Below are 12,688 nucleotides of genomic sequence, written 5' to 3'. Positions count from 1 at the left end.
TTGGCAATTCTTCAGCTACAAAAAATGAGTTTTTAAAAATAACCTTAGTAGAGCCCATTCTATTCAAGAGCTTGTAATATCCTATTTTCAAAATGATCACACTCTCCCTTCCCCCAGGGTATATGACCCTCCATGAATTAGACTCAAGTGCTCTCAGGTGGAACGGAACAGTGGCGGGGAGAGGAGGGCACTTGTCAGGACCAGAGGTTTTTATTTATTTTTATTTACTTTGGAAAGTTCTATGTGTATACAGTCCTACCCTGAAGCCAGGGGAAGGAAAGTGTAGACAGACCAACAGGACAACAATGAAAACAATCTAAGCATGTAAATGGGTGACAGTGCACTTTCCTACGTGTGATCTCATTTGGCCCTTACACCAGCTCTCGGAGGGAGATGGCACAACTGCTATCGTTTCTCATGTTATGGATGAGGAAACCAAGGCACAGAGAGACTTGCTTAAGATCGCACAGCTAGTGAGCAGCGGAACGAGGGGCAGAACTGGGGGGTTCTGACGCTCTAAGGCAGTACTCTTCCCGCGACATCATGCTTTCAGAGATGCCCTTGCAGAGTCTTTTCTAGCCCTGTACTACTGTCAGCTCCAAAGCCCATGCACATCCCACGGGGGCCTGGGTAGCTCTGGCTGTGTATGGCCTGGTTCCAGTCACCCTTCCACGCTACACACCACATCCACCCAAGTCTGTGTTTGGATGGGAACACCATCGAAAGGGCTTCTGTCCATTTTACTTGGGGAAGCAGCTTGCAGCTGGAGGCGCGTCAACCTACTACCTCAGGCCTTTTGTCCTGACCTGGCTTTAGTCTCAAAATACCACACACTGGCAAAGCAGCTGGGGAACTGAGTTGTTAGCTGGGGCAATCAGGAAGCTGGGGCTAAGAACTCTGCGCTGCTTCTCCACTCCCACTCCTCCTCATGCTCAAACACACCCTCTGTGCTGTTCCAGCCCCTGAAACAAACTTGTGAGTACTGCACTGTGCAGAACATCCCCTTCCCCAAATACGAGCTGCCAGATGAGAATGAAAATCTCAAGGAATGCTACCTGATGGAGAACCCCCAGGAACCCGATGCCCCCATCGTGACTTTCTTCCCACTCATCAATGACACTTTCCAAAAATACAAGGCACCAGGTGAGCTGTCTCTGCACTCAGTTCCCAGCACGCACTGCCCTTGGCCCGGGAGTGCCTTTAGATCTGTAGAGTCTGCTAAGAGCACTAACGGGGAAGCTTGGCTCAGCTCCAGCCTGAGCCAACTTTGGCTTTCACAAAGAAGGGCCCCTCCATTCCCTCACCCCCATGGGCTGGTAATGTCATCCCCTATTCTTTCAGTCATTCTACATTTTCTGACATTCAGCCATGTGCCCAGTACTGTGCTTGGTGCTAGGGCAGTCCTCCAATGGGCAAGCCCGTACCCTGCCCTGAGGAGCTTGCTGGTGTGCAGGTGTGTGTGTGAGGGTGTGCGTGTGTACACATGTTCATGCAGGTGTGTGTGTGAGGGTGTGCGTGTGTACACATGTTCATGCAGGTGTGTGTGTGAGGGTGTGCGTGTGTACACATGTTCGTGCAGGTGTGTGTGTGAGGGTGTGCGTGTGTACACATGTTCATGCAGGTGTGTGTGTGAGGGTGTGCGTGTGTACACATGTTCGTGCAGGTGTGTGTGTGAGGGTGTGCGTGTGCACGTTCATGCAGGTGTGTGTGAGGGTGTGCGTGTGTACACATGTTCATGCAGGTGTGTGTGTGAGGGTATGCGTGTGTACACATGTTCATGCAGGTATGTGTGTCCGTGAGTGCAGGTTGGTGGGCCTTGGGGAGAGATGTGGCAACAAGTCATTCCAACCTAACATGACAGAGTCTATAACAAGTCCTCCTGCTGCCCGCAGGTGTAGAGCGAAGCCCTGAGGAGCTGGAGCAGGGCCAGGTGGACATTTATGGTCCCAAAACTCCATATGCCACCAAGGAGCTGACGTACACAGAGGCCACCTTCGACAAGCTGGTGAAACTCTCAGAGTACAACATCCTGAATAATCAGGACACTCTCCTCCAGGCTCTGCGGCTCGCAGTGGAGAAGAAGAAGCGCCTGAAGGGCCAGTGTCCCTCCTAGGCCCCAGGGAGTCTCCCCTATTCTGTGTCAGCTTCTACCGTCAGAGGCACAGGACCCATCAGGGCTGACCAGGTTACTACGCAGCCAGCTCTGCTCTCTGGCAATGGGTGTGAGCAGGTTGGCCTGGGCTTTCTAATGAAAAATAAAAATGTTTAAAAGTTAAGAAAGTCACAGAGACAGACAGAGAGAGAGAGAGAGAGAGAGAGAGAGAGAGAGAGAGAGAAGCCCTGTTGGGGTTTTATACCCACTAGAGTTTCTCTAAGTGTTTCCCTATAGAGAAGGTGGTCTCATAGCCACAGGCTGCTAGATGTCTGTGGAGAGGAAAAGCCTGAGGAAGAGGCTGGGCCCCTAGAAACCTCGACTCAGAGGCAGAGCCCAGGGCTGGCAGCCCTCCTCTCTTTGCCCCCCACTTCATGTGGCAGGCCTAGAGAAATGCACAGGAGGACCTGAGGGCACTCTGCATTTCCCTGGAAAAACACTCTAAAATTTAAGGTGGTTCTAGTCTTGTGATTTTTGTTTATTTTTTAGACGGAGTCTCGCTCTGTTGCCCAGGCTGGAGTGCAATGGCACAATCTTGGCTCACTGCAACCTCTGCCTCCTGGGTTCAAGCAATTCTCCTGCCTCAGCCTCCCAAGTAGCCAGGATTACAAGCACCCGCCACCACACCCAGCTAATTTTTTGTATTTTTAGTAGAGACAGGGTTTTGCTATGTTGGCCAGACTGGTCTTGAACTCCTGACCTCAGGTGATTCACCTGCCTCGGCCTCCCAAAGTGCTGGGATTACAGGCATGAGCCACCAATCCTGGCCCTAGTCTCATTATTTTTATAGGCAATTATATTTCGTGATTTTTATTGTTATGAATCGGGGTATTAATAGGAAACATGAAGCTAGAAGATCTGGATGCAGCCCTAGAGATAAACCAGTCTCTGCCACAACAAACCCAAATAGGTGGCCGGTTTCAGTGGCTCTCTCCAGCTACTCAGAGCTCCAGGGCTGGTGATCCATGTGATCATGACCAGGCAGCCATGCCCAAGCATCCAACTCCAAAGAAATGCTAGGCAAAGCCCAAGTCTACAGTCCAGGTTCACCAAATGAGGATCTGGGATGGAGTTCAGCAAGGTCAGGCAGGCTGCAGGTAAATGAGATTGGGTGCCAGGCAGGCAATGCATTCAGCACTACCCACTCCAGCTGTTGGTGCTCACTGACGACCCTGCTTCAAGAGTGTCTCTCAGCCTCTTACCACCCATCTCTGGCTGCCAGACAGGATTACTTATTTCTAAATGTAATTCCTTTTGTCTGTCATGTCAACACCATGGCCAGTGCATTCAACCTTGGAGAGTCACCCAGAGAGACTGAAACTAGGAAGAATTAGTCAAAAAGGACTAGGTTAGTCCTCAGAGGAAGAAGCCCATCCTTGAAGATTGCTTCCTAATGAATCTCTGGGAAAACCATGGGACACAGAGAAGCCCAAAGTCAGCAGGTCTCCCTTCAGGCTGGGAACGTAACCAAGGAAATGCATAACCGGAGCCATTGACAGGCCCAGGCTGATAGAAGGTGAAAGCAGAAAGGCAGAAAGACAGGAGGTCTGCAGGAAGCCCAGCAACCCTGGAAGGCGGAGTCCCCTTTCTGGGCCACCACGCTCCCTAAGCAGTCTTTGGGTTGTGAGGAAACCAGTGGTGACAGGTACCAAAAGTTTAGAAAAATTGGCCTCCGATGTACATCCTTGCTACTCAAAGTGCAGTGGGGAGCTGGTTGGAAATGTGGAATCTCAGACCTCAGCCCAGCTGTACTAAATCAGAAGCTGCGTTTTCAGGAGATTCCCACCCCCATGCCCCCCATGATTCCTATGCGTATGAAAGTTTGAGAGGCATGGATTTATGCCACTCCCTCCCATGAGCTTGGAAAGTCTGAATCAGTGCTCCCTTGAGCCACTGATAAACTGAGCTCTGGACCTGCAAAACTGGTCCCCACCCAGGAAATGCTAACCTGGGACACCAGCCCTCCCCTCCACCAGAGCAACTGGCTGCCTCCACTTTGACATCTTTTCTTTCTGACTGCAACAGACTCTCCTTCAAGTACCAAAGAGTGAGCCAAGCAACAGACAGGACTTGTTTATTGTAAGGTGAAGGCTGCCACGCCTTGGATTCATCAAAAGTTTGTGAAATGAGGTTCATAAAATCATCATATTATTTGTGCATGGAATAAAATGGCCACATGGGCGAATGCTGCTGGCTCATCTGCTTTCATTATCTGATGCTGCAAAATATGCATAATCCTGCCCTCATCCCTCCAGGCTTCCTCCTCTCCACTTCTGGGGGAATGAGTAGGCCATTTCCATCCCATCTCACCTCTTCTCACGCAGCTTTGTTTCCTACTGCAAGGTTCTCTTCTTGTGGTGAGGTGCTCCTCCATTTTCATGAAGCCATGTCATCAACTAGTGGGGCACCAGCTGGTACAGATCCATCCTGTTCCAAGCTCAGGTATATTTCAGGAAACATTGCTTGAGAGGAAGCAGAGGTAATTAACACCAACAACGCACCTATTTTGTGCACAGCAAGCTGTAAACAGTCTCTGCTTTCCAAGAACTTACATTGTGGTTCGGGAGAAAACCATGAAAAGATTGTTATGCATACATGAGAAGTTAAATGATGAGTTGGCTACGGAAATGACTAAAGTGTCATCACCTCTGACAGGGCAAGCACACGGTGTCCTGCAGAAGTCAGGGGAGGCTTCCTCCCTGGTTCCCTGCTCTCTGCCTATGATGAAGATGATGAAATTGACAAAACAAATGAAACCCCTCCCTCCTTGTCTCCACTCTTTCTTCCCAAAAGAGCAGCCAGTACCCTACCCACTCCCACACACCAGTTACCCTGTCCCCGCTGCCTCCCCACGAAAACACTTCTCCCCAAGGTCACTAATGGCCTCCTCATTGCCAGATGCACTGAGCCAAACCCACCAGTCCTGTACAGGCCTTATCTGACTTGATTGTTCTCAGTGTTTGCACGGCAGACCACTCCCTCCTTCTGGAAACCTTCCCTTCCCAGGACTTCCTTGCCAAAGCAGTTCAATTCAGTTCAGCTTGCAAATAACTACTGCCTGCCCATTACATGCCAGTCACTGTTGTAGGCACTGGGGCCATAAGAAGAATTAACAATTGATCCCAAACTTTAAGGAGGTTCCTTCTGGTCCCATGTGGGAGGCCCACATGTAAAACAGAGCCCTTGTGATATGAAGAGAAAGCTGCATGTTAGCTGTGTCCAGAAGAGGCATAGGAAGGGCTCCCAACCCAGCCACAGAGGGGAAGAGGTCAGGTTCACTGAACACCTTCTGTCTCGGGTTTCCTCCCCTGGAAAGGTGGGAGCCCCTCCTCTGGTCTCTCTTTTAACTGCTGCCATTCCTCGAGGCTCCTTAGCTCTTTCCTCTTCTCACTCCATACTCCCCTTAAGCAACCTCATTTATACCCAGGACTTCAACTACTGCTTCTAATTTGAAAATTCTTAAGCTTTTAGCTTTAGCCAAGCCAATCTCTTGAGTTCTAAACCCATGAATTCTAAATCTGTGCTTATTCGCAATGCTTTTGTCATATAACCTGAGGATCTAAAATTACAGTGGCTTAAACAAGAGAGAAAGTTATTTCTGTATTATCAGAGACCAAAGCTCCTTTCTGCTCTCTTCTGTCATCCTCAAGATTACCATCTGGACCAATATTGCTGCTGGAGCCCCACCCATCATGTCCACATTCCAGGCAGCAGGAAGGATAAAGGAATCTGCGTTCTTGCTGACTATAAAGTGACCAAACTCGTCCTGGACTGCCTATTTCTGGACTTCTTCTCTGTGAAAAAGAACTAAACTTTTATCTTAAGATAGTAAGGATTACCAGCTGTTCCAGTTTTCTACTGCTGAGCATCAAAAGCCTTCAACGTATAATGACATAAAATAACCACCATTTTATTATGCTCACAGATTCTGTGGGTCACGAATTTGAAAAAGGCATAACTGTTCCATGTTTGGGGCCACAGCTCAGACGATTTGAACTGCGGGGGAGGACTCAAATGGTTGGGATCTGGGAACAGCCTAGGCTGAAGGGCCCACGTCCAGCAACTCTTTCACTCATGTGTCTGGTGCCTGGGCTGGGAAGTCTGAGAAAAATGAAAGGCAGTCCCAGCTAGGAGTGTCAATCAGAGCACTTTGGTGACCCCAGCACGATGGACTCAGGATGGTCAGTCTTCTTAAATGGTACGCAGGGTTCCAAGAGTGTCTGTTACAGTGGCAGCAGCATGGCCCATTATGATTTAGCCTCAGAAGTTACGTAGCTCCACTTCCATGGAATCTACTGGTAGAAGTAGTCACGAATCAGTCCAGATTCAAGGGGATGGGACAATAAGCCCATCTCTGGTTGGAGGGCATGTCAAGAACTATGCAGCCGTATTTTAAATTCCAGCTACAATATCTGAATCCTTAATATTGACTTTTCCCCTTGTCCACTGAGCACACGTCACATTTTAGGTTCTCTTGTGGCAGACTCCATTTCTGGTAACACATTGATGATTGGTTAGGAATTGCATGTTTATTTCTGAAAAATGGTGGCTTAAACACACTCAGGTAAAAGACATCCACAGGAAGGCAGTTCAAGGCATTTCTGCAATTCGTCAGGGACCCTGCTTCTTCTGGCCCTTTGCTTTATCCACCCTTATGTGGTCCTTGGCTTCATGGGCCAGGGTGAGCCCTGGAGCTCCAGCTATCACACCCATATTCCAGGTCACCAGAAGGAAGGAGAAAAAAGATTGAACTCCTTCTTAAAGGGACTTCCTGGAAGTCCCACACATCCTGCAGCTAACATATCACCAACCACACTTGGTCTCATCATCACACTTAACTGCAGAGAGGCTGGAAGTTTTGTTTTTTGCATGGGTGGCAATATGCCCACCTAAAAATCAGCGTTCTGCTGTGAAAGGCCAATTTATAGGCGGCTAGCAGACTTCCTGCAAGTGCCTCCTAGCCATCTCCACCTGTGTGTCCCTATAAGCCCTTCCTCTGGGTGGTGGCAGTGACCTGGGTGAGTGGCCACAGAGAAGGGCCATCAGCATGTGAGAGCACCAGGCCACGGCACCACTTCTGGTCTCAGCATGAGAATCCCAGGCCTTTAACCACTCTGCAATCCAGTTTTCAGAGTAAAACACTGGACTTGATCACCATTTAAAGCCAACCACTGAACGTGATCTAGAGCAAAACTTCTGACCATTATTACCAGCTTCCTAATTTCAAGCATGCATCCCATACAATAGATTTCCAAACAACTGATGGCATTCTCTTGTAGAACTACCTGTGATAGGATATAACCTGAAAAACAACTGGATTCAGATGAAAGAGTGACTGCAATTGGGACTGTTTAGTCTGAAGAAAGAAAACCAAAAAGAGTAGCATGATTTGCAAACAGATGCAACATGACTATGGCGGGGAGGAGCCGCCACTGTCTGGCTTCACTGAGGGCAGAGAAAGCACAAGAAAGCTGCTGCTGCCCCATGAATATGCACACCTACTATGTGCCCACAAAAACAATAAAATAAATAAGAAAAAAAGCTGCCGCTGCCCCATGAATATGCAAACCTACTATGTGCCCACAAAAACAATAAAGAAACCTGACACTGCCCCATGAATATACACACCCACTATGTGCCCACAAAAATAAATAAGAAAGCTGCCGCTACCCCATGAATGTACACACTTATTATGTGCCTACAAAAATCATAAATAAACAAGAAAGCTGCAGCTGCATGAAGGCAAGCAGGGAGCAAAGCAAGATGGGACCAGTGCCTCCTCTGGGCCAGGTGCTTTTAGGACTTTCTCTCTTTTTTTTTTTTTTTTTCTTTTTTAAGATTAAAGGCAGTACATTTTTTATTTCCTGATAAATTTTTCTGCTTTTATAACAGGAACATGATTACTGTGTAACTATTTGAAAAATGCTACAGCTTATAAAGAGGAAACTAAGATCATTTACCAGTCCAAAACTCAGACATCATTATTATTTGGGGCTTTTTCCTTCCCATCTTTTTCTTGGATACTTTAAACATCTTTAAACAAAAGTACAAAAATCCTGTACGTCCACTTTAAAAGAAGTGTGGTAAAAAATACGCACACAATTTACCATTTTAATAATTGTAAGTGTAGAGTTCAGCAGTGTTAGGCATATTCACACTGTTGTGCAACAGATCTCCATAACTTTTTCATTTTGCAGAACTAAAACTCTATACCCATTGAACAACTCCCCATTCCCCTCCCTCCAGCCCCTGATAACCACCCTTCTACTTTCTGCTTCTGTGAATTTGAGTACTTTAGAAACCTCGTATGAGTGGAAGCATACAGCATTTGGCTGTTTGTGACTGGCTTATTTCACTTAGCATAACGTCCTCAAGTTCATCCGTGTTCCAGGGTGTAGCATGTACCAGAATTTACTTCTGTTTTAAGGCTGAATAATATTCCTCCGTGTGCGTGCGCATGTGTGTGTGTGTGTGTGTGTGTGTTACATTTCGTTTACCCATTCATCCATCAATGGACACTGGCTTGCTTCCACCTCTTGGCTATTATGAATGATGCTGCTGTGAACATGGGTAGACAAATACCTCTTTGAGAGCCTCCTTTTCTTTTAGATATATACCCAAATTGGGGATTGGTAAATCATATGGTAGTTTTTGTTTTGTTTTGTTGTTTTGTTTGAGACAGTCTTGCTCTGTCACCCAGGCTGGAGTGCAGTAGCACAATCTCGGCTCACTGCAACCTCTACCTACCTCCCAGGTTGAAGTGCTTCTCCTACCTCAGACTCCTGAGTAGCTGGGATTACAGGCACCCACCACCACGCCCGGCTAATTTTTGTATTTTTAGTAGAGATGGGGGTTTGTCATGTTGGCCAGGCTGGTCTTGAATTCCTAACCTCAAGGGATCTGCCTGCCTCGTCCTTCCAAAGTGCTGGGATTACAGGCATGAGCCACTGCACTCGGCCAGTAGTTCTATTTTTAAATCATTGCAGAACCTCCGTATTGTTTTCCATAGCAGCTGTATGTACATTCACTTTTGTAATCTAGCCTTTTTCCACTTAAAAATATATTCTGAGCATTTTTGCACGTCATTAATTTTAAACCACATAGGAATTCATAATTTGCTTAACTAATCCTCCATGATGATGGATAGCTCCATGCTGACAAACGTCCTCTTAGATAAAAATTTACATTCATCATTTCCTCAGTATAAATACCCTCAGGATAAATTTCCTCAAGAAAAAAATTCCTGAGTCAAAAAGTATCACCATATTTAACAACTAATTAAGGTGTAATCAACATACAATTAACTGCACGTATTTAAAGTTCATTTATCCCTGAGTCCAGGACCCCCGGGGATACCAAAACCATGGATGCTCAAGTTCCTTATATAAAATGGTATTGTATTTGCATATAGCCTAAGCACATCCTCCACATACTTTGTTTTAAACTTAAAACGCCATCCATCATGAACCCATATACTTTAAATCCTACCTAGATTACTTATTATTAATGTAGATGATAACAAAATAGTTGTTATACTGTATTGCTTAGGGAATAATGAAAAGGAAAACAGGTCTGTATGTGTTCAGTACAGACGCAACCATCCATTTTTTTCCCCAAATATTTTCCATCTGTGGTTGGTTGAATCCATGGATACAGAACACACAGATATGGAGGATCCAACGTACATAATTTGATGAGTTTTTACATATGTATACAATGGTGAAACCATCACCATAATCAAGGTAATGAATAAACCCTTCAGCCCCAAAACCTTCTAGTGCCTTTTGCAATCCTTCCCTCTGCTCCTCCCCAGCTGGGTCATGTGGTAAGTGTATGTTCCACTTTTTAAGAAACTGCCACACTGTTTTCCAAAGTGGTTGTACCATTGTACATTCTGACCAACAATGTGTAAGAGTTCCAGTTGCTCCACATCCTCATCAAGATTGGCATGATCAGTCTTCCTAATTTTAGACATTCTAATAGGTATGTAGTAGTATCTTGCTGTGGTTTTCACATTCTCCTAATGACCAACATTGTTGAACATCTCTTCATGTAATTATTTGCCATCCGTACATCTTCTTTTGTAAAATATCTGTTTAGATCTTTTTTCCATTTTTTAAAATTGGGTTTTTTACTATGAAGTTTTAAGAAGTTTTTAAGTATTCTGGATACAAGTCCTTTATCAGATATGCGATTTGCAAGTATATTCGGTGCCTTGTCTTGTCTTGTCACTCTCTTCACAGCACTTTCAAAGGTCAGAAGTTCTCAAGTTTGATGAAATCCAATTTACCAACTTTTTTTTTTTTTTCCTTTAAGGATTGTGCTTCTGGTGTCATCTAAGAAATCTTTCCCTAACCCAAGGCCACAACAATTTTCTCCCATGTTTTCTTCTAGAAGTTTTATGATCTTAAGCTTTACATTTAGTTCTACATTTATATCAGTTTTATATCTAGTTCCATTTTGAGTTAATTTAATGATGTGTCAATTTAGGTTAGGTTTATTGATTGTAACAAAAGTGCAATTGGTGCAGGATGTTGACAGTGGAGGAGGCTGTGTGTCGGGGAGGGTGGGGTATACGGGAACTCTCTGTGTTTTATGCTCCATTTTACTGTGAACTTAAAACTGATCTGAAATTCACAAGTCATTATCACTTATATTCACTCTTTGTGTTGTACATTCTGTGGGTTTTGGCAAATATCTAATGACATGTATCCATCATTATAGTACCATACAAAGTAGAGCCACTGCCATAAAAATCCTCTGTTCTCTGACTATTCATTCCTTCCTCCTCCCTAACACGTAGAAACTACTAACCTTTTTACTTCCTCCATAATTTTGCCTTCTCCAGAATGTCATAAAGATGAAATTGTACAGTACATAGCCTTTTCGGATTGACTTCTTTCACTTAGTAATAGGCATTTAAATTTCCTCTGTGCCTTTTTATGGCTTGATAGCTCATTTCTTTTTAGTGCTGACTAATATTCCATTGTCTGGATGTACCACGGATTATCCTTTCACTTACAGAAGGACATGTTAGTTGCTTCCAATTTTTGGCACTCATGAATAAAGTCGCGATAAACATCCATGTGCAGGCTTTTCTGTGGATGTAAGTTTTCAACTCATTTGGGTAAATACTAAGGAGCTGATTGCATCATATGGTAAGATTGTATTTATATCAGTTTGTTTTTATGTATTCTAAAAAAATATATTGAAGCTTTTACTTTTGTTGTCAAATATGTCAGCCTTTTCTTTCATAATTTCTGTCCTTAGTGTTGATTAGAAAGGCGTTTCCACCCCAAAATTGTATAAATCTCTTGTACCTTCTTCTGGTAGTGCAGCAGTTTCATTTTATTTTTACATTTCAGTCTTTGTTTTATTTTGACACAAGGCAGATGTCTAACTTTATTTTCCCTTGGCTTTCTTTTCACTTCCCTAGTTACATACAATTCCCTCCAACTATGTGACCCACACAACAATCCCAAAGGAGTTTCCATTTTGCTCATAAGGAAACTAAGGCAGAGAGGTAACTCATCACATTTAAAGTCATGCAGCCATTAATTTACATAGTCAAGATTCAAACCCAGATCTTTTGATGCAAAGTCCTGTTCTCTCATACTCAAAGTATGGTCCATGGATGGGTAGCATTGGCTATACCCAAGAGCCTGTTGGAAATGTGGAGTCATGGGCCCCATCCCATACCTACTGAATCAGAATCTGCATTTCTGTTAGGTTGGAGAAGCACTGCAGTGTGTACTGTTTCCCCAGACTTAGGCCACATCAGAGTCACCTAGGACATCTGTTGAGCTCCATCTCTCCTCAATATTTTTTTTTTTTTTTTTTTTTTTTTTTTTTTGAGACGGAGTCTCGCTCTGCCGCCCAGGCTGGAGTGCAGTGGCCCGATCTCAGCTCACTGCAAGCTCCGCCTCCCGGGTTCACGCCATTCTCCTGCCTCAGCCTCCCAAGTAGCTGGGACTACAGGCGCCCGCCACGTCGCCCGGCTAGTTTTTTGTATTTTTAGTAGAGACGGGGTTTCACCATGTTAGCCAGGATGGTCTGGATCTCCTGACCTCGTGATCCGCCCGTCTCGGCCTCCCAAAGTGCTGGGATTACAGGCTTGAGCCACCGCGCCCGGCCTCTCCTCAATATTTTAACTCAGTAGGTCCGGACTGAGGACCAGGAATCTGCATTTTAACAAGCATCCCAGGTCATAAATGCATATATGCAGGTGGCCCCATGGATCACACCTGAGAAATGCTCTAAAACAACTGAGAAATATTCCTAAGCTATAATTGAGGACACAAAAGGTGATTATTTCCCCCAATCTCAACTTAGATAAGTGAGTGTCCTTTTAACCTAGAAAAGAAACAGCGAGGCCGGGCATGGTGGCTCACGCCTGTAATCTCAACACTTTGGGAGGCCGAGGCTGGCAGATCACCCCAGGTCAGGAGTTCAAGACCAGCCTTACCAATATGGTGAAACCCCATCTCTACTAAAAATACAAAAATTAGCTGGGCATGGTGGTGAGCGCCTGTAGTC

At 45.2% G+C, this 12,688-nt stretch overlaps 1 protein-coding gene across 2 annotated transcripts in view; it reads left to right on the top strand.

Moving 5' to 3' along the window:
• PLA2G4E (phospholipase A2 group IVE) overlaps positions 1-2,651 on the top strand; it is a 37,522-nt gene extending 34,871 nt beyond the window's left edge. For both annotated transcript variants that reach the window (XM_010369069.2, XM_010369070.2), the window contains exons 19-20: positions 960-1,143; positions 1,893-2,651. In XM_010369069.2, the coding sequence (XP_010367371.2) occupies positions 960-1,143; positions 1,893-2,113 (405 nt within the window). In that variant the 3' untranslated portion in view covers positions 2,114-2,651. The remainder of the gene's footprint in view (positions 1-959; positions 1,144-1,892) is intronic.
• The last annotated feature ends 10,037 nt before the right edge of the window (positions 2,652-12,688 follow it).

The sequence above is a fragment of the Rhinopithecus roxellana genome, chromosome 17 (genome assembly GCF_007565055.1).
Source record: "Rhinopithecus roxellana isolate Shanxi Qingling chromosome 17, ASM756505v1, whole genome shotgun sequence".
Taxonomy (NCBI): domain Eukaryota; kingdom Metazoa; phylum Chordata; class Mammalia; order Primates; family Cercopithecidae; genus Rhinopithecus; species Rhinopithecus roxellana.
Note: the sequence above shows the minus strand (reverse complement) of the source record. Positions and strands in the feature narration are given on the sequence as shown.